The sequence below is a fragment of the Drosophila biarmipes genome, chromosome 3R (assembly GCF_025231255.1).
Source record: "Drosophila biarmipes strain raj3 chromosome 3R, RU_DBia_V1.1, whole genome shotgun sequence".
Lineage (NCBI taxonomy): Eukaryota > Metazoa > Arthropoda > Insecta > Diptera > Drosophilidae > Drosophila > Drosophila biarmipes.
In genome coordinates this window covers 14,581,017-14,602,922 of record NC_066616.1, presented here as the reverse complement: position 1 = coordinate 14,602,922, position 21,906 = coordinate 14,581,017, and the positions used below count along the sequence as shown (strand labels likewise).

The following is a 21,906-nucleotide window of genomic DNA, read 5'->3' as shown; positions in this document are numbered from 1 at the left end:
AATGAAAAAGTTAATTTTAATGAAATTAAGAACATTTAAATTTAGTTGAAAAATTTGAGTATAGAACGCAAAATATTATTTTCACGTATGCAAGTGACACGACAAAATTTATTAAATAGTTCTTTAAATTAATAACTTTTTCTTTAAAGTATTTTACTCTTACCATGGTAATTAATATTATATTATTTTATAAAGAAAGCAGAAAGGCGTGGGGTTCCCCTATACCATTTATTTCGATATGCTTAGTCCGACAGCTATCGATATTCCTGAGCTCAACTACCAGGGCTGGCTGCTCTACAGAGCTGAAAGGCAGTATTGTTAAGAACCATTTCTCCAAACTGTGCAGCACTTTTCACTTTGGCGGTCCTGTTTAAAATTGAAATAAAAACAGCAGTTGGTTTGGTTACTATTATAATTTCCGTTTACTTAACACATGGGTTACACTTTTAGGTGTATCTTAGCCTACTAACTTTACGGCCTAATACAAATGAATCAAATCGCATTCATTATCCTCTCACGCGCTCGCTTCATATAAATAACTAAAACTAGAAAACACAAACTTTCCTCACTTTCAAGAAGTAACTTAACTACATGCAAGTATATAGAGTGTGGGTGTGGCTATAGCGGGTTGATAAAACTTAGAACAGTTTTGATAAGATCTTTGCTGTGTGTATGGCGGGTTTTCTCTTTTTTTTGGGAATAGGGTTGGGTTTGTTTTGGTGTGGCAAGTCAGCAGAAATAGTTGCAGTGCATTTTGGATTTTCATTTTACTATGTGAAGTTTAATATAGTTTATGTGTGTATAGGTATAGTTAAGATTCGCTTACGACTAAATTTAAACTAGATTAACATGTACGAGGTTTTCTTTTTTCTTAAACAATTTCTCCAGTTGGTTGTTTTGGATTATTTAGTTGTATTTGTTTTGTGTTGGGTCAGGGGTTGCGTAGAAGAAATACATTACAAAAGCCCTTAAAAAGTACTGCAAGTAGTTTAAGCTGCAATTGGTATTTCTTTCCCTTGTGTTTTGTTTTAGGTACGTTTGTATGTACAGTTTATGAACGTTCTTATTTACACGTTGCAAAAGGTGGCTTGATGTACTATTTAAGCATCACCTTGTTCTATAGGAAGTAGCAGACCTCTTGCCGTTTTTGATTTGATAAAATACATATTCTTCAACCAGGTAAAAAATTCTTTAGTTTTAGTAGTTTAGTAGGTTTAAAATACTTAAAAACTTGGTCATTTTCTACATATTCTTGAAGAAAAATACAACTTTATCAGCTCTAGTTTTGATCATAAAGAAAGCGGCAATTGCCCGTACATTTTCTTTCTTTTCACAGCTGCTAGTTGGCGGCGGCTTCTCGCGGGGACCCTGTCTCAGTCCCTCGTCGAGTTCCTGGCCAAGGGGTTGATCCTGCCTTCCGGTGACTCCTCGCAGACGGGCGTGGATGGCACCGATAGCCAGGGCGAGGACTTTGGGATGGGTGACGCGGGTGCATAGCTGGACTCCAGATCCAATCGCAGTTTGGCGGGCGAATTGCGCTTGAACAGAGCCAACTGCCTCGTGGGCGACAGCAGATTTGGCTTGCTGATTGCGCAGGATGATACGGATGAGCTGGTGGACTGGAGCAGGGAACAGATGCCACTGCTGCTGGTCGAGCTTGGTGAATCCAGTTCCGACACCGTCGACGCTGCCGCCGAGGTGCTGGGCGCCTCGTCATCCGGGGTTATCGGGGGTGAGGTCAGCCGGGAGGAGCAATTGCTGCCCGCCAGGCTGCCGGCACCGCTGTCCACATCATCGTAGTCGTACACATCCTCGTCCATGGCCTCGCTATCCGACTTGGACTTGCCACGCTCCCGCTGCTCCCGCTTCTCCTCGATCTCCTCCTCCTCCGGCTGCTCCACCAGTTGACTAGACGGGGTGCACGATGAGCCCAGCGCGGATCCCGAGGGATTACTGGGACTGTTCAGGTGCGGGGTGGCGGGTGCCAGGACTCCGCTCTTGCGCAGGTTCTGCTCCAACTCCAGCAGCTGGCCCATGAAGTTCAGATTCGGCGAGATGATCGGCCGGGCCACTTTCACCAGTTTGTAGGCCTCCAGCAGGGAGAGCGACTTGTAGCGCATGACGTAGGCGATGGCGATGGTGGCGCTGCGCGAAATCCCCGCGTGGCAGTGCAACAGCACTCGGGAACCCGTTTTCCGTGCATCTTCTGCAAAATATCAAAGAAAAAATCGTTTTAGTCAACATTATAAGGTGGTAAAAGGTTTTATGAACAAATATTGAAAAAATAGAAATGGGTTTGGTATGAGCTATCTTATCATAGAATTTTTTTGACTGACGAAGTTATTTTTAAAGGTTTTCGCCGTTAAAAAATATTTTGATAAAACAAAGGCTTAGAAAAATACGATTTTAACTCTATCAATATGCATTTATTGTTTTTCCAGTACTTTTTTTTAACAACAACTTGATTGAAAAAAGATAATACATTCAGTTCTTGATTGAGTTTTTAACTTTTTTTGGCTTGAGAAGTATTTTATTTTAGGTTCTTATTTTAGCTATTTATAGCTCTGATTTTGCATCTCTGGCGACGGAGAAACTTTTCGAATTTTGAACGTCGAACGTGGAAGCTTCGATGATGTTGTCGTTGTGTTGATATCGCCCCGTCGATACTTTCAGTGTATTGGTGGGCCTGTGCTGCCCTCTCTCTCTCTCTCTCTCTGTAAGTCCGCTCTCCCACTCTCTCGGTCGGCAACTGGACTGTGTGAATTTTGCTGATATGAGTCATCATCATCTGGCAACAACAACAGCAACAAAGCGACGAGGCTTATTGACAGAACATTTTTATACCCTCACACGCGCGCACACACACCCGCTTACCCACACTCACACACACGTGGGCACATTAACTCATAATTTACGTTGTTATTTTTGGCCAGAGATAAGCGGCAGGAGGAAGAGGAAGAGAGCCGAGAAGAATCCGCAGCATACGGCGTACTTTTTCCAAGGCTCGCCATAATGAAGTACAGTGAAGACTCAGTAAGGGGATAGTCCTACAATGCCCCAGAAAATGGGGCAACTAACTGGGGTTTTTAATTACATAATAAATACTAATACCACCAACTGGATCTTTAATTAGTATAATACTAAAATAAGTTATAAATGAACTTTTTCAATTTTCTATAATACATTATATATGTAGAATAATAGGAACTTTCATTATCCCAATTACAAGAAGGAACTAACAACTAACGGACTCGAAAAAGAAAAATATTCCAACATCTTACTTTCCTTCCTTGTTCCTAACGACTTACATATAGAACATTTTAATATAATCTGGTTATAGGTTAGTTCAAACATATATTTTACAATCATTGGGAACTTATACTATGTCTGTTACAAAACGACACTTACTACTGACAGACCCAGAAAGCAAGATTCATATAGTTCTACCGTAGAACATCTTACTTTCTCGTTCCTAGCGACTTACAGATACAACTTAATCACGTTCCAATCCAAGTTTCCAGCTACAGAAGTTCGACTGTAACCACATAAAGCCACCACCGAAAAAATAAGCATTATCTTATCGCCCAGGAATTGGTTGTGGTGTGATTTTGGGTTGGTGGTGTGCACAAATAAAAAGCAACTGGGGGCTTCCGAGAGGGGCCTTTATAGGGGAATGGGGCAGCCTTTCCTAATCGATGCTTACTCATAATGCAAACAAGGCAACACTTGTCTGATTTCCAAACAGCTGATAACCAGCCAGTCGGGCAGAAGCGAAGCCTTGTTAGTCACCAGGCGCCTACCGCCCTCCCCCAACCGCACCCCCTATTTGCCACAGTGCACTCTGCCCACCCCTGGCCCCATGGCCGAGGAGGTGATATCAGCGATAAATCTGGAAGGCGCGTGTAACTCACTCGGAATTGCAGCCATATTGTCAGCCTTCAGACCCAGACCCACCCCTTTTTCCCCGGCCTGCCCATCTGGAGAGGTGAGATGGCCGAGTGCTTGATTTATCAATGAACAGAGGGGGTGCAAAGTGGGCTGCGATAAGGAGACCTTCCCTACCGCACAACTTCTATTTCACCAATTTCGACTACACTTATGAATTGCAGTTCACACACCAGTCAAGTGAAATCAAATCGAGTTAGCCCTCTTATCGGGTCGCTGGTGATGATATAGCAACTATAACCTGGCCCCGGGGAAAATCCATCATAAATAAATAATCAACTGCCATTCAGAGATAACTAATGGGTGCTCAAGTACCTGAAGCCAGTACGTCAGAGGCCCCAAATGGGTTCTTGCCTCAGAAACTATGGTACACTAACCGAAAGGAAGCCATCGAAGTTGGGTTATTTGTCACGGCCTCGGCCTAAGAGGGGGATTCACAAAACTATCTTCAGCTTGAGGTTCACTGAATTTGAGATTTACTGAATATGAAATATTTTCTATTTTCAGTAAAAATATCATACTATTATGTGGTGTATCTCATATACACTGCCAGCTTAAAGCAATTTCCAGATGATATGTATTATAATTTCTATTTTCAACAAATATATCATACCAAGATATGATATATCTTTATCTTATCAAGCATTTTCTTGAGTTGCCTGGCTATGAACCTCGAAATCCTTGGTTGCTTTTCTCCCAGTGCACGACGGGGGAATCAAAATCGGCAAATAAAGAGATGACCAATCTATAGGCTGGCCAAAAATAGACCCGCCGATCGGGGGGAGGCCAGAAGACAGCCGCGTAGATAAAGAAAGATGGTCATTAAGCGTACGATGGCAGACAATTGGTCACCGTCCCCGTTCCGTTCCGTTCGCACGGCGCTCATAAATCCTCTTAGTTAATGACCCCGTCGCTCAGACAGTTAAAATCGCGCATAAAACGCGCCGTAAACGCGCCTGTCTCGCACACACCGCACCACATGTGACTCATGTGGGCTAGAAGAGCCCAAGAAACAATAATGCAGAACGCCAGGGGCCGAGGAGTTTCGCAAACACCGGCCAGAAGTAGCTGTAAACGATGAATGAATTTCGCAAAACCATAGTTTGAGTCACTACCAAGCTGTTCTGGCTAATTGGGCTCAAGTTCAGTTTTATCACAGTGACTAAAAAGTGACAAGGAACTAGTTACAGCAAGATATCAGGGTAACGACCAGTGACTTATATATACCATGATGTACCAACGGAATAAGTAAAAATAATTTGAGCTCTGGGTATATAATAGTAAAACAGGTTCTAAGTGCATCCACCAACATTATAATATTGCCACTAAGCTAATCTTCTGTTATTTTGATGTCCCATCACGGTTCTGATGAAACCTCTAATCATGGTTCCCAACAGTAATTTGTTTGTTTTCCTTTTGCATACTACTGGGTTTATTTTGTTCCCAGAAAGCGGAACTCGAAGCGGAGGCTTTGCCGGATTATTGGGAAGCGGGGCTTCGGTAATTGTTTATTGTTCATGACAAATATGCCCGCCATGTATGCTGCGGGGAATTACTAATCGCCAATAGCGCCTGCATGCGTATGACTAAACGGACTGACTTAGTTCACCGGAGCACATGCCCAGGCGATGACTGTGGATGACTGATAGTTCCCGGGGAGTCGTGCCTCTAATGGGACAGTACACGTTGCCACCATTCCGAAGGGCCGGGCGTCGTGACTCCATTTAGGGGGCGATGCGTAATGCCAACTTTGGGTAGTCACCGAATTCTTACACCGATGAATGTATGATTAAGTGCAACAGTAGCGATGTTTTCTTGTTGTTTTTTATTGTCGGGCCCCCGGGTGCGTCATCTGGTGATTTCGGCTCAGAAGTGGGCCAAGTGGCAGACGACTGTCTGACAGCTGGGATGCCTTTGCGTTGGGATGGCATGGGACCGCATGGTGTGGTGCTGTATGGTGTTTGGGGTGTGTGGTGTGGGGTGTGGGTATGGTATCAGCGTCTCGCCAGACCAAGATGACTGCCTGTCGCGACGTTTCTGGGCCCTTGCGCTCAATGTCCGCCTGCCCAATGCATCATTTCACTTTTTCTCGTGATGATTAAGTCCCGGATCTTGGACCCTAGGGTCAACCAAAAGTGTCCAGGGCGCGAAACTCTCGCAACTCCCTCTGAGTCATGGCCAGAAAAAGAAACAGAAACGGCAACAGAATCGGAATCGGAATCAGAATCAGAACCGAAAACAGAAACCGAAACAACCTTTGGGCACGGGGAACATGATATATGAATGAGTTGTTAAATGTAACAGCAATGTTCAGGGAGATAGTATGAAAGTAAGGGATCATTAAGGATTTAACGTAAAAAAGTGTGCAAAACAACATAGGTATGATATTACGCCTAAGAAAAATGGCATATGATCTTTTAGGGGACTCTAATAAAATTGTGATCATCTTCTGTGTTAAAATTTAATAACAAATATAAAATATATAGTATTCCTTAGTACAGTCTTAGGTATTGTAATCCTAGCTTCCTGTATTGGAACTACTTTAATCCGATGCTATTTGTGTGCTCTTCGCTGTTCCTACCGAAGCACGTTGTCCAGCAACAAGTAGTTCTGTTTATATTCGAAATATTTAATTACTTTCGGCGACTGTTTATCATTAAGAATACCCGCTTACTCATGCGAGTTTCTGATTCAGCCAGAAAGAGACGGCTATGGGGCGACCGAAAGAGACCGCGACAGTGTGAGTCTGAGTGCGGCAGGTGCCAGGACACTTAAATGGCGATACGACGGCGCTGAATCATCCACAACAAAGAGAGTGGGGATCTCAACTTGACCTTCAACTTGGCGAATCTCGACTTTGACGTGTCGAGTCATACGGAACCAACAAAAGCTGCCAAGACAGCCTGCACTTTGAAGTCGCCTTCAACCCAAACATCGGCCCGGCACAGTGAGTATAGTGAGTGAGGTATTCAGATGGATCGGGGCTCTCCTCGAGTGATTCATGAAGAGCATGCGCAACGGCAATAACAACAATCGAAATGTTTCATAAACACATTGCGCGCAAATAAAACACTTGGGAAAATGCAAAGTGCGCGGGCGCAAAAGCCTCCAAAGGGAGGCATTGATGAATAGGTACACAACGCCTTTGTTTGTATTGTTCAAAAGTGATTAGATAGTTTTCAGAGTGTCAATCGTTACTCACTGAAATGGGGTACAGATAGGTCGAATAAGCGAGAGTTTGCTTCAAAAATATACGATCTATAGATATACGATCATCAAAAGATATTTCTTCCCGTGTAGCACGGAAACGAGGAAGTGTAGGCGTGGGTTCCCTGTAAATGATTGAGTGCCTTATAATTTCGCATTTCTCGTGCGCCCGGCCAAAACAACAAAAAGAATCCGAAGTCGCAGCGCAAATTTCAAATACGAAATTCCTGTGCGAAGATTTTCAGTTTATTTTGCTTGGTTGATTTTTGCACTTTATAAATAGCCGGCTGACGAATATTGAAATTATGTGCACGGCGGCCAACAAAAATGTCACCTCGGGATTTTGTTGTTTCGGTTATTTCTTTTTTGTTTTGCCTGCCAACGGAATTTCGATTACTCACTAGCCAAAGGATTTTTCGAGTTCTCTCTACTCGTGTGCCCCATATATTTCTGTCAAAATGAAACCTTGTTTTTTTGTGCTTTTTCAACACTAGAGCCTAAATTCAACCGATAACGATTTTTTTTGTGTGTTTTAAAGCATGATAACCTTCTGTTTTTTTAACCGCAACTGTTTGTATATATTCGAACATATGCATTCATAGTTATATCTAATCAGCTGTCCAGCCGTATGTATGTGCCGCTATCACCAAATGTTCTCGAGGGGCCTCCGCCGCTTCCAGTTTACTTAGCTGCTTCTGCGACTGTGTGTGCACAACCGTAACCCGCGGCCGTATATATATGCTCCATTGTAGATTAAGTTAGTTTGCCAAAGAGGCCTCCTCCGTGCGCTGGCAGATAAAAGTTGATGGCTTGATAACTTGATAACTTGGCGCACAAATAATACAGTCAGGGTACAGTCAGCACAGACATCGCGGCGATAACTTGACAAATTGATTAGGCCCCGCAGCAGATACTCGTTCCGAAGGATGTGGAAAGAGCGAGAAAGCTCTGAGATACAACGAAAAATATTATGGGACCTCCAGAATCGAACACCTTGGCGGTTTCGAATTTAAACATAGGTGTTTATTTTGCCTAGTATCTTGTATTCAGGGCCTTATTTAGATTTGTTTATGGTGGCCTTGTTGGATTGTATACGAACTTTTTCTTTTTCTTTGAAAGTCTTCTAAAAATTCAGGCACCTTGAAGACATGGTTTTACTTTTAACTCTTTGTAGAAACGTTCTCACTGAAGGTTGATCATAGGATTGTATTCTAATACTTTGTTTATATTGAAGATTGGGCTGTTTTCTTGCTTTAAAGATATCTGTAGATCTAGAACCCAAATAAAGTCTTATCGTAATTAAGAATTCCTTTAACCTGTTTTAGCGATCTCTGTTCCAAATGAATCTTTATAGCGAGCAATAGACCAAGCACTACCGTTCAATTTCCTGACAATTGAGGCTTTGATTGCTTTCTAGGCCAAGTGGCCGCTTGGTTTATAGCTCATGTTAATGACACAGCATAATGACATTAGCATTATCCGACAACTACACTGCAGCAAAAAACAACAATTGGGGCCTCGAACTCTGCTGTCGCCTAATGAGCCTCTGCCGCCGCTCTGCCGCAGCGCTGCCGGCGTTGAGCTCAATTCAAGCTTTGCTTCAAAATAGCGGTGCTTCCTCTTTTGCACCACCCCCCGCCGCCACAGCACCCCCTCACACAAAGTGCTGTTATGATGAATGGAAAACGAAAAGCAACGCAACAATGAGGAATCACAAGAAGAGGCAGACGGGGGGTAAGAGCATACTTATATTCGGGCGAAATAAAACAATAATAATAGGCATAAGGTGACGACGGCAAACCAAAAACGAATGCGCAAAAGGCAGGGGCAGCCACACTCACACACAGCCAGAGAAGGCGAAATCATGACTCATGCACTCGGTACAAAATACATACACTTTTCCCTGCTTCTTCTTCGCCGTCGCCGCCACCTCCTCCTGCTTCTTCTTTTCCGTCTCCCCCACCCACCGTTACTTCGTGCCTGAGTACTAATGTGTTTTTCGCGCGGGTGTGGGTGAGCGAGAGCGAGAGAGGTAGAGCATTTATAAAAATAATACTTGAGCATGGATAAAAGAAATGAGGTGAAGAAAAAGTAGGTTGGTGGAGATAAAATAAAGATAATATTAAAAATTCATTTTAAAAATAAATTTTTGTTGTGTAAACAATATGAAATTTTTAAATTTCCATCAATTTTTCCAACAATTAATAAATTTTGATATCTATGATCATTATATATTAAATTAGTTTTCTCTCAGTGTGCTGGCAAGAAGAAAAGCGAATCGAGAATTTTTGATCTGACAGATGCAAACAAAACGGCGAGAGGGGGTGAGCAGGAGAGCAAGAGGCAGCGCTACTGAGCAGCTGTTGCTCCCCCGCACCTGACATCCGCAACAACAAACACACACAAACAGTAAACAGCACCAACAGTCGAGGCCACACGCACAAGGATAACCCAGTAAAAGAAAAAAGAAAAGCGAAACGATGACTCATAAGCAGGAACCGAAATGTTTACAAAAATAGAACATATGCCAAAACGAAACAGCGCCAGCGGGCGAGAAAGAGAGGGGGGTGAGAAGTGCCGCTGGCGGCGCAATAAATAACAACAATAAGAAGCCAACAGAAAAATCGATGCGGCTGTACCGTTCACCCATCCAATCCATCCCACCGACCGCCGACCGCCCACCCACCACCCACTCGCTCGCCATCTCGCTCGCTGTGTTCCACATTGCATTGTGAACGAGCAACAAAACGGACTGGCGATGAGTCATCCCGGCGCACAGTGGTGGCCCAAATCACACTAACAGTCGGGGCAGGCGGCGCAGGAAGCGAGTCGAGGACAACCCTTATCAGAAAGGACGTTTGCGGTTGGCTGGTTAGCTCGGTTAGTTAGCCCCGTTGTTGTTGCTGCTGCAATCTGCATAAAATTTCCATTACCCGGGAAAACTGGTAACCTGGGTGCACCGTTGAAAACAAACTAGCTTAAGCTCGCAGTTGCACTATCAAATTTTACTGAATTTACTTTGTGATAAACTTTTATCTCGGAAGAGCAGCCTTCAGAATAATTTAATTTATTTTGCATTATCTGTTGTTTTTAAAGGTTTTATAAGATAGATAAGGTATTATAAAATAAATAATTTTTTTTACAAAATCCCCTGGGTTTTACTTTGATTTTTTCAGTGTGACCAAAGTCGCAACACAGTAACGGGGACACAAGGGGCAGCAATAGCAACAACAACGCGACGACGACGCCGCTGCCGCCATGCTGTCTGCCAACGCCAACACGCAACAGCAACAACAATGTGGCGACGAACGAAGGAGACGGCAGGAACGAAGGAGGCACGGCAAAGAGCGAGTGGATAAGCGTAGGAGCGGCAAAAACAAAAACAACTTCAGGAGGAGGAAGGAGCACTGCTCCTTATCCCCACACACACACACGCTCTCCCCAATTGTTTCTATGGGAGCGAGGGAGTGGGGCAGATGAGCTCCACCAAGTGGAAAACTGTGATTTGAGCTTCGCTTAGAAGTCCCGTAATCTTCACAGGTTTTATAGATCCCTACTAAATTAGGACTATAAATAGAAATAATATTGCATGCTTCTTAATCTCCACTTTTTATGATTTGCAAGTAATAACAACATTTCGTATTATATGGGTAGATAGGAATCTGATCTATTTAAATTTTATCGTATTTTTAGATAAATAAGTCATTCCAATTTCCATTTTGTGCTTTCTTTCGATTTATATCTATAATATACTATCTGTATCTATTAGATACAAAACCCCAGACATACTCTTATTTATTTAAAATAGGGTCAAAGGCATTAAAATAAAGCATCTATTTTGAAAACCCAATCCCATACAATCCACTTCTGTGTACAACAATCACATCACTTTTTAGAGACACCTAGTTTGGAGGTCTCCGATCGTCGGACGTTCTTACCCCGCCCACTCGGCTTTTCTCGCGCTTGTTTTAGATGATATATTTGCACTACTTAAACCACAGACGCTACAAAAAAACATTAATAATACGGAGAAAAAAGCCATAAGAACGACAAAGCTCGTGCACACGTGCCGAGACATTTGCTTGGAAAAAAGATTATAAAAAAATTCAAACAGAAATACTTGATGAACAGCTTTGGACATAGAAAATGGAAAAATGCGATTGACGTCAGCATTATATTCCACGGCTAAAGCGCTCTCCGGCCACCTCGTGCCCCTTTTTTCCGTTTGGCTACATATTATTATTTTCATTTAAAATTAACAACTTGTGTAGTGTGCTTGGCTGTGTGGGAAAAGCGCTGAGGGCAGCACAAAACGCTAAGAGCACACGAAACCCCCAAAAAAAAGGGGGCAAACAAAAAGTCAATAACGAATTTTCCAACCCGCCCAGAGGAAGGGAAGTGGAAGCCAGACTAAAACAGTTATGCAAAATCCACAAATGAGCCCGCTGCTCGCTGACCACTGAAAAGCCCGCCGCCAGGCATCCAATAACAAGTCACGTTTAGCAATTCCCGATCGCGAATCGCCAAAGATGATGACTAAGCGTAACTCGGATTCTCGGACTCGATTCGGAGAGCCCAAGCTTCCACGGAATTCCATAATATTTTTCCATAAACTTAGCCAGCCTAATCTCCAGTAAATATTTGGAAAAGTTTACCATAATCAAGCGAAAATTTTAACGAAAAGGAAGCATTCGTCATCTCTTGTTATAATAAAACCTTTGCTTATCTTTGGTCTGATAACTTCGTTGTGCTTATAATCTGCATAAAGTCGAATGTAAAGATTATTATACCTTATAAGAACCTAAATACACAAAGGTTTCAAGGGATAAAATATTTGTTTCCATATTTATAGGACTTAAGATCCATCATAGGGAAAAGATGAAAAGATCCTCAGAAAAATATCCTCTTTCTAAGTTAAGAACCCTAATACAAAAATTTGTCGGTGAATCTATTATTTTTTAGTATCCATAGGATTGAAGATCTAATTATAGGATGATTGTGATATATTCCTATTCCCATTTTTTATCGAAACTCACCGATAAAGTCGTAGGCCTCCTGGAAGTACTGCTTGATGTTCTGATGGGGCGTATCGCTGGCAGGTATTTGCATGTACTTGAGGCCCTGCAGATGGCTCTCGTTGGGACTTTGGCAGGTAACGTTCAGCACACAGTTGGCGCCCACGCTGCTGGGATCGTCGGCGTCGCGGCCATTGCCCAGCAATAGATGCGGGAACACGGGCGAGGCGGGATGTGTTTCTATATCTGCAAGATACATGCGGATCGGATCATTAGTTTTTATGAGTAAATAATGGAAAAGTTCTATCTGCCCCAAACGGCGTACAGAAAGTGCGCCCATTGTCGGGGCGATCTCTGTTCCCTGAACCGCGCGGTGGAAGTTTGCCAATTCGCGATGTCATGCAACAAAAGAGTCTGGCAAATGATCATTGTGATGGGGATGGGGATGGGGATGGGGCCGTAGTAGTTGTGATGGCCTGGCCCTGTTTTCTGTATCTATTGTTGTGTACAACGTCTAAATTTTGCCACAACAAATTGTTTATTTTTTTTCACCCCTCCTCCGCCGGGCGGTTTCGTTTCGATTGGATTCGTCTGCTCTGGGGCCTCTGTTTCTGTTGCTGTTGCATGAGTCATGCCACACACAGAGGCATAGTCTCAGTTCAGTTGGGTTCAGTTTTATTGGCAGTGGGCGAGTCGAAGGTGGAGGAGTAGGGGAAGGGGGAGGGACCCGGGCGGTCAGCGGGCCGAGGGGTGGCTTCACGTTGCCTCATGGCCGTCCCCGAGTTCGTAGCACTCTCAATGAGCCGCGCAATTGTTTTTTCTTCCCTCTCTATGTGTATCTATAATTGTGCACCGTCTAACTACACTCCGAAAAACGAACCATAGTCTTTGAAATCTAACAAAAACCACCCTAAAAACCTATAAAAGGTTACATCCTTATAAAGAGATGGTTAACCATTGGAAAATCTGCTTCATAAATGGGTCCTAACTATCTGCAAACTGCTGACTTACTCAATACGGTGAATCTTGTTCTTGATACTGTATTTTCTCCCCCCCAATTTTCTTCTTCAAGTGTAATGTTTAGATTGAAGTGCGGTTCCAGGGACCAGCATATGCCCTGCGGTTTTGGCCATAGACACCCCAGCCCACCATTAGCTCCCCCGGCCCTGGTTCATCGATTATTTGTCATTGGGTTGCGTGTTAATTGATAGCACTCAGAGCCATGGCAACCCAACTTCGTGTAGTTCGTTTATATTTACTTTTTGGGCCGACTGCACTTTGTGGGTCACACGGAAATCACTTGCATTAGTCATCGACAACACGTTGACTTTACACGTAAAGATGATTGTCATTGCGGCATTTACGCATCCACCTCTGATAGCGCCACATTCATATATATATAGGTAGTAGTATATTCAGAATGCAATTAACAGATTTCATAAATATTTCCAGAGTGACTCAGCTGACGTGTTTTGATAAACAATAATCTAGTAACACATACTACGGGGGATGGGGGTTGACAAACCCGCGCACAGCCATCGATCGCTAATTAGTTCGCCAAGGGTATTTCCAATTTCGCAAAAAACTTATTATTTTTAGGGAGTTTCCTTTGTTATGGCATTGAACTTATATGTAATTATTTATTGTGTCCTATGAGTCACTGCAATCTATTTGATTATTCATTTGTTTATTATAATTTGAAATATTTACTTTCGTGATTGCTTGGAAAATTATTAGATCTTTGAAAGAAAACGTACAAAATACCAAAAATCTCTATCAGAAACCGCTCTCCAAGGTATTGTGCTTGTCTTTCACATTATAAATTCAAACAAGATTGTTTCTAGTGCCTGATCTATCACTCCAGTATTTAGTATATTATATTATAAATAAAATATTGAGATTAGGACTAATGTATTTTTAATAGCGCCATCTATAAATTGCTGGGGCATTACTAATCCTCTAATAGATGGGCGTAATATATGGAACCATCTGAGGCCCAAGGAAGCATCACGATGTGATCACACCTCTGTCAGGTGGACGGGCCGAGGGCTACCCCACTCGAACCCGAGATTTAGTGCGATGCCCAACGCCAGTGAGTAACTGAGTAATGTGCAAAAGTTTGACATTGAAAATTTCACTGTATCGCAGTCGTTGTTGTGGCTACCTTTGTTATTATTGTTTTGCATGTGTTTCGCTGCTTCTCGCATACTGCTCGCACATATATGTGTACATATGTACGCACGCCCGATGTCGTAATGTGCAAAAATACGAGTTAAAGGTGCGAGCGAGAGGGGCTATCTCAAGCGAGCGATTTATCTCACAGCACGTGCCGGAGCAACAACAACACTGTTTGTTTTTAATGTTAAAGCAGAGCTCACAAGTGGGGGAAGAAGGGGCTGAAATGACGGAAAGATTGTACGACAATCTGAGACAATTTATCGCCATGTTGTACTATCAAAACGCGGAACTCGAGGGAGGGGGAGGGGGGAGGGCAGGGAACTTAGGCCAAGTAGGAAATGAAATGCAATGATAAGCACAAACAGCACTAGACATGCAAATATGCAACAACAGAACCATCGAGAGATAGCTCGATTCGCTGAGATACAGTGCCCTCGTAAATACGACCAACTTTGGTATGCAGTCTCCTGTGAATCATTACAACACATCAGGAAATTAACATTTCCGTTTCTGTGATAAAATTTTAAGAAGTTCCTAACATAGTCTGGCGCTTACACATTCTATTTCCATTGAAAAACTATGCTATTTCACCTCCTACCCATGAGTTTATAGTGAAGTTTTCCATATAAGAGTTACTCAACTATGATTCCTACTTTTCCTAGCAAATCAAACTAGCTATGATGGATTACCCAAATATTTTATGCTTGTTTGGACCCAACAGAACTCTAAACATTTTAAAGATACAGGGTTCAAAGTTGGTATGCACAAATATTACCGTTTGGGCTGCTTGTATCCCAAAATTTAAGACGATACATCGACAGTCTGCCAAACTATAAGCCCCTGACTCTTTGCTTCCGCCAAACCATGTCCAACTGAGTCACCGACCGCTGGTGAAACCCGTCTTCGGGTCGCACACCTTCCGGTGGGTTCCCCCTTTCGCAGCTTTCACTCACCGTAGACCGCCGGACTGGAGCAGCTGCGGGTTAGCGCCGGCGTCCGTCCGCCGCCGTTCATTGCCGTGGAAGATGACGTCGTCGATGTCACCTCGTCACATGCCAGATTCTCCCTGGACCGCTTGTTGGGATAGTCCTTCTGGCTGGCTGCAAAGAAAAGCACAAAACCAGAAGATACGCATTAAAACGCGGTGATTTCAAAACCGATTATAATTGGCGGTTAGCGATTTGCCTAATTTTATAACCAATGATGTCAGACGCAATCGGTGTATGGACCACAGTGCGAAAAACTTGTCGCGCCAGGTCCCCGTTCAAATAAGCCGCAAAAATATTTCGTTTCGATTTGCCGCCTGCCAAAACTGACGTAAGACACTTATTTCGGCTCTAGAGTTCGTTATTTTTGCCTGATTACGAGCGCGAATGCAAAGCCAAAGTTTTCCACATTCGCTCGCAGTTCACAAGTCGCTTATCACAGTGAGCTGGCATAATTAGAAAACGCTTTGTAAGCTCGCCCGATACCAATTTGATAGTATTTTATAGTAAATACGAGCAATATCGTACTAGGCAGCGAAGCTGTCAAAAGCTGAAACCGGGTCTCGCTTAATGGGAAGATGATAAAGAGTTCTGAGGTCATAGGAACCGAGATTTTAGGGTTTCGAAATAAAATCATGCTACCACATGCTACCAATCAAGAAATTGATTAACTAATTAAATATTTACGACATACATTTGTATAAGAAACATATTAGAATATTTATTATTATAACTTTAATTTGGTATTTCATAAAACTATGACTTAAAGCCAGCCCTTTTGATTGAGAAGCACCATTTTGGCCCTCTATCGACTGAAGCCAGATAAGATAAGGAATGCTACGGTTTGTATTATGTTTTCAAAGCGGCATTAGGAGGTTGGCCTGGACTGACTTGACTTTATCAGCTCGGCGCACAGTGTCTTTTTATGCTGGAAAGGAAAACAACTTCCAGCCAACTACTGGGGCACGAAATGGCTGTTATCAGCCCAGCGACCTCAAAAGCCAAAAAACAACACAGAAAACACAACAGCTACGAGAAGCACAACCAACTTTTCACCGCGGCAGGAAACGTTGGTTCAGTTTTTTCGCTGCTCTTGTTTGCGGCTAGTAAAAAAAGAAAAATCGCATGCCAATAGTGCATTGCAACCGGCCAGGGGCGTCTCGAGTCTGGTGTGTGTGGGCTTCGAAGGGGGCCGGCAGCTCGGAGAAGAAGTAGAGTGTGCGAGAGTGGAAAATGGGGAAGTGCTAATTAGTATACACTGGCTTGTTTGTTTATTAAAACTAGTTATCAGCCAGGTTTCTGTTTTCTATTATGATTGGGTTTTAAAAACGTTTGGCGAATCTGTAAGGCATTGTTCTGGCTTATTTATTTGTTGGCAGAGTTGTGTGTTTACTGTCACTTTTAGCACTGACAAGTGTGCTAGGTATTAGAGCTCTTAAGGGTGAGCTGTTAGAAAAATAAAGAAAGAACTACATGTTTATAAACGTATTCTGATGTGTAGTTTTGAGTTGATAGCTTTTACTATCAGATCTAGTCTGTTTAGGAATTTTCTGAATGCGTTTAAATTGCTGGGGACTCATAGTTTCATTAAGGAAATAGATAAGAAGGTGAAATTTTAGACTTTTTTAAAGTTTTTTCCTATTCTCTTCGAGCTTTAGAAGACCCCTCTTTTTGGTGCGCCCCTGGCCCCTGCAACTATCTCTTCCTGCTCCTCCTCTCTCGCTCCCTCTCATCGCGGCTCCCAACTTCGGTTTGAAGTTGTTGCTGCGGCTGTTGCTTTTCTCCTTCTGCTCCCCCTTTTCGCCCTCCTTCGCCCTACTCGTGCCGCTGTTGTTGTAGCTGGTAATGTGTGTTGCTGTTGTTGGGCCGATGAATTCGTACTCGAAAGGTCGTTTCAAAGCGGGTTTTTCAGCGTTGCCAGGCCGCTTGAGAAACCTGCTTTGCTTTACATTTTTTCTGCTGTTTTTTGTTATTTGTACTCGTATTTTGTTGGACTCTTTTTTTTTTTATATTTTTAGTTAACCAGCCAACAGAAACGAATCGAAACGCTTCTTTTGCTTTTATTTTTGAAAGACACGCGAATTGTGAGTCACGTATGGAGCGAAAAAAAGTAACTGACTCTGTGTCTCTGATCTCTCTCGGGTTCGTTTCTTTTTTATTTGGTTTTTTGCCTTTGCTGTTGTAGAAATGAAATGGAGACGCTTACGTGTGTTCGCCCCCTCTCTTTCGCGCCCCTGCAAAAGTAAACAGCACGCCGAGCGGTAAAAATCAGGAGAGAGAGGGAGAGGCAGAGGTAGAGAGAGGCAGATTAATTTGCTCTCCCCATCTCCCCCCCCCCCCCACTCTTGATTGGCTTAAGTGTAATCTTAAATTGTATGATTTTTCTTATTGCTTACTTGTTGTTTTGTACTCACCACCAATGCGATTGTTGTTGTTGGTATTTTGGATTGGCATAAATAACAGAAGACACGGCGCTTCTCGCTTTATCCGCATTTTCATTTCACTTATATGACTCACGCTGTTGCCGTCTCCGTCGCACTCACAGCGGCCGTTGTTGCTGGTGGCGGTGTTGTTGTTGTTGTTGCGTGCTGTTGACGTTGCCGTTGTAGCTTTGTTGTTGCTGCCGCTGCTGCTGTTATTGTTGTTGTTGCTGTAGCTGCTGCTCTGCGTTTCTCGATTCACACACATATGCAGGCGCTCGCACTAACACACACACATGGGGCCTTTGGTTGTTTTAAAATTGATATATTTTTTAGTCGAGCTCTTGTTGTTGTTGCTGCCCGTATAATCTATATGATTTAGGTATGATTTTGGGTAGGAGGGCTTTATTAGATAATCCCCGAGCCACTTGTTGAGCCACTTGCCGTTATAAAGTGTGTTGCAACCAAAAAATCGGGGGGGGCCCAGAAATCGAGTTTTATTTCCACTTGTAGCGCGCACACTTTTTGTTAATTCATTAATCAGAAAACGCGCGGGTTGTAGTTTTTCGCTTTTTTTTACTGCTAGTTTAACTATTTATTGTCTAGTTAATAGTTTGACCTGCTTCTGCTTCCTCTTCACCGCAGCACAAGTACCGTAAAAAGTATATCCAACACTGATTGCTTTTTGCCAGAAAATATATCGTACTATTTTCCAGAGATATATTTCCTTGGGATTTCGCGCGGGGGTTAGGTTTTTCGAACTGGTTGCACTGAGGTGTAGAGACAACCGTTCGAAGCGGAATTCAAAAGGCGAATGAATGAACGAGTGAATGAGCGCAGCACGGAATGAACGGGCGCAAAACAAATTTGATAACCGAATTTGATAAAGAAGCGAATGGTGTGACCGCAGGGTGTTTTCTTGGAATCGGCAAATCAGTGTTTACTGTTGGTGCGCGCAGTTGGGAGTTTACCAACACTAATGGCCAAGCGGTTTCTTTTGATTTGAAATTTTGAAAGAAGTCTTTTAAACGGTCGATGTAAGGTTTATGGATTACTTATCCGTGAGTAAGAATTGAGAATTTCTAATACTTGAACAACATTATCATATTTCAACTTCGTTTACATCCTAATTTTGGTAACATTTTTGTAAAAAATATTTGTTTCATAAAAATTTAAATATGATACACATTTATATTTATTCATTATATTTATCCTTATACAAACTTGACATTTTTTACTCGGGACTTGGCTTACGTTTTCCGCCGCATAGCGCTTTACCCGAGACAAAAACCTTTAAAACGCAAGCTAAGTCCCGCCGATGAAACGGGTAAGAAAATATATCGATAAGATCATGCGGTTCGAATCGGAAAATTTAAAAACTTGAACGTTCCTCGAACAATGTAATTTGATTAAACATCGCAAATTTAAATACCTTAAATATTTAAACAATTGCAGCAGATTGGGAATTTTGTAAAATGATATATGGGCTGCTTAAAACTTTCATTTTTTTGTTGTTATTATTGGTCGTCTAGTTCGTGTGGAACTGGGGGTTTCCATCCACCGAAGGCCCTCTCCAACTCCACAGCCACACGGAGGCACAGTCGATCCTGATTCGGCCCCGCAATCACAGAAAGTCCAACGGGGAGTCCGCGGTCGTTCAGACCCATCGGAACATGGGTGACGGGCAGGCCGAGTACATTAAACAACAGGGTGTAATCGACGGCCCAGAGTGATAGCACCGACCACTTGTGCCTCGGGGAAGGTAAGTTCAAAGTCGGAAACAGAAGCACTCCATTTTCTCCAAGTAAGCTCTGCAAAGACAAAATATTTTTAGAACATAGCTTAATAAAATTAAAGTAATTTTACCACCTTAGGTGGGTCATATAATAAATAAGTTTAAGCATTAGGCAGAATTGCAATAAAAAAAATTCTACACATTACACATATCAATGCAAATATAGATATAGGAGATTAAGATAATAGATGATAATTACTACAGATTATACAAATCAAACCTGTACTGCCTGTTACATTTACTATATATGTACGTATGGGATTAGAAACGCTTGCGTGCTAGGTAATTTATCACTCACCGCGAACTCCCCGATCAGGCCGCGCGATTCCTCAATATAAAGTTTCATCTTTGAGTGCGGCATGAAGGCGCCAGTGCGACGCATTAGTTCAAAGATCAGGGCGTTAGTCGTATATTTCGAACGACCTCGTAGACTTAATACCATTTGCCACACGGTCTCACGCACTTTGCTCGATCCCTCGTCCACCAACAGATAGTCCATTAAATCCTGTCCAGCGATTCCGGATAATGCCATTTCCATTGAGTTCCCCAGATTGGGCAACTTGGCTTTCTTCACCTCCAAGCCGAGCGTATTCAGATGGGTTGCTGCTTTGCAAATGGCCTCCCTTATATCCTTGTCCACTGACGTGTGCATCCAGCCGTTGATTCCCTCGAAGCCCAGCGCATACTGCACTTTAATCTGATTCAGTTGCACAGGTTCGTTTAGTCGCAATCTGGCTGAGGTTTCCTTGCCCGCCATAATTTGCAGTAAATCGCAAAGATCGCCGGCAAAACGGGTCATGGGTCCCTCCACAAGATAGTGTTCGATGTTCGGGTCCTCGGAGTTGGGAAAGTGTCCCTTCACGGAGACCACTTTTCCACTGGGTTTGTGCCCAAAGATGCCACAGTACAAGCTGGGAATGCGAATAGATCCTCCAATATCTGAGCCAATGCCGAAAAGAGAGGCGCCAGCTGCGTTTAAAGAGCCCTGGAAATATTTCAGAATATTAAATATAAGTATTTTCAATGCATAAAGCCCCATCTTGCCTCTCCTCCAGAACTGCCACCCGGAGTCCTCTCGAAATCGTACGGATTCAGGCATCGCCCGTTCAATAATGTGTCCGTCTCGATGCTGAAGCAGTATTCTGGGGTGGCCGAAACCAGGAGAGGAATGGCTCCAGCTGACTTCAAGCGCTTCACGGCCTCGCCATCAGCTTGGGCCTTAAAGTTCTTCCTGTTGAGACTGCCCACGGCGAAGGTCATGCCCTCAAGGGCACACGATTCTTTTATGGTCACGGGAAGCCCCAGTAATGGACGCTCTTCGAATAGCTTCTCCACATCCGCTGCAGATTGGCAGCTGGCTATGAGGTCATCCGCTTCGGCGGCTTCCTCCAGGGCGGCCGTGAAACGAGATTCCACCAGCGCATTTAAATGAGTATTAACCGCTTCGATACGTTCGATATATGCGCCCACCAGTTCCACAGAAGTCAACTGAAAGTGGAATATATAAAATTTGATAACGAGCCATTATAACCAAACAGTATTTATAGATATTCATTATTACCAAACAAAATTTGGGCACTCGGGCTGGATTATAGAATTATACTTTGGGCTGGCGATAAGAAAAAATCCAAGCTTTTTACCAAAAGTTTAAGTACAAAATAATTGGTTTATTATTAAAAAAGAAGTTATTTTTACTGTTTATACAATAAAATTTAACAGGGGAGTATATTTTTTAATGGTTGACTTTATTTTAATGAGGAATTACTCAATGACTGATTCAATTGCTTCAATATTTTGATATCTCAGTTTTGATAAGCTGAGATTACTTTGAAAGTTAAAAACACTGAAGTTGGTGAAGTAATTCCAGGCAGATAGTTCATGCTCCGAAAGTTGGACTTTGGAATTGTCCCGAATTTAATTCAAGTATCTGTAAGTTGCTGCGGATTGTATACACATAGTTTTTACCTGCCGGGATCGAAGGCGATTGCGCAGTTCCTGAACGCTGAGGGTGAGCAGGCGGCTCTTTACCGGTGGTATCAGAGTCCTCTTGGATTTCTGAGGATAAACATATGTGTCCAGGATCGGAGAAATGATCCAGGCGATCGCCTTCACCAAGATCACGATGAGTCGTAGAAGTATCTCCATTGCGCGAAAGAACCGAATGAGAGGGCGTCCGGGGAGAGAATGAATAAATATGAGACCGAACCCAGCGATACCATCGGCCGGTCTGCCCAATTAGAGAGCGGAGAGTCGGGTCGTTATGGGAAAGGTGGTGATAAGGCGGAAGGGTCTGGAGATCGGGAGAGTTCGTATAAAACGTAAACATCACGGAAATGAGAGCGGGAGAGTGTGCATTTCAA

General features: G+C 43.0%; 2 protein-coding genes across 3 annotated transcripts; both read right to left on the bottom strand.

Moving 5' to 3' along the window:
- Window positions 1–398: 398 nt before the first annotated feature.
- LOC108031675 (dual specificity protein phosphatase 8) lies at window positions 399–18,633 on the bottom strand. Of its 2 annotated transcripts, XM_017105314.3 has the most exons (4): window positions 17,746–18,628; window positions 15,299–15,445; window positions 12,189–12,413; window positions 399–2,206 (listed from the first exon to the last, which is right to left on the bottom strand). In XM_017105314.3, exons 1-4 carry the CDS (start codon window positions 18,017–18,019, stop codon window positions 1,374–1,376), a joined length of 1,479 nt encoding a protein of 492 aa, XP_016960803.1. In that variant the 5' UTR covers window positions 18,020–18,628; the 3' UTR covers window positions 399–1,373. The 2 variants fall into 2 exon arrangements, with proteins under 2 accessions (XP_016960803.1, XP_050744297.1); XM_050888340.1 differs by lacking the exon at window positions 15,299–15,445 and having other exon boundaries at window positions 17,746–18,633.
- A 289-nt stretch (window positions 18,634–18,922) lies between these two features.
- LOC108032232 (fatty-acid amide hydrolase 2-A) lies at window positions 18,923–21,750 on the bottom strand. The gene is made up of 4 exons (XM_017106095.3): window positions 21,512–21,750; window positions 20,591–21,034; window positions 19,845–20,531; window positions 18,923–19,562 (listed from the first exon to the last, which is right to left on the bottom strand). The coding sequence occupies exons 1-4, from the start codon at window positions 21,689–21,691 to the stop codon at window positions 19,269–19,271; spliced, it is 1,605 nt and encodes a 534-aa protein (XP_016961584.1). The 5' UTR covers window positions 21,692–21,750; the 3' UTR covers window positions 18,923–19,268.
- Window positions 21,751–21,906: the final 156 nt, after the last annotated feature.

Bases quoted from the DNA above. Each gene is read 5' to 3' on its own strand.
- LOC108031675 (XM_017105314.3), bottom strand. From the start codon at position 18,019: ATGTGTGTGAATCGAGAAACGCAGAGCAGCAGCTACAGCAACAACAAC. The intron at 15,446-17,745 runs GTGAGTACAAAA...TTTTCTTTGCAG, and splicing joins CAACAACAATCGCATTGGTG to CCAGCCAGAAGGACTATCCC. The intron at 12,414-15,298 runs GTGAGTGAAAGC...TGTATCTTGCAG, and splicing joins CTCCAGTCCGGCGGTCTACG to ATATAGAAACACATCCCGCC.
- LOC108032232 (XM_017106095.3), bottom strand. From the start codon at position 21,691: ATGGAGATACTTCTACGACTCATCGTGATCTTGGTGAAGGCGATCGCC. The intron at 20,532-20,590 runs GCAAGATGGGGC...AAATATTTCCAG, and splicing joins GTGGCAGTTCTGGAGGAGAG to GGCTCTTTAAACGCAGCTGG. The intron at 19,563-19,844 runs GTGAGTGATAAA...TTGTCTTTGCAG, and splicing joins GCCTGATCGGGGAGTTCGCG to AGCTTACTTGGAGAAAATGG.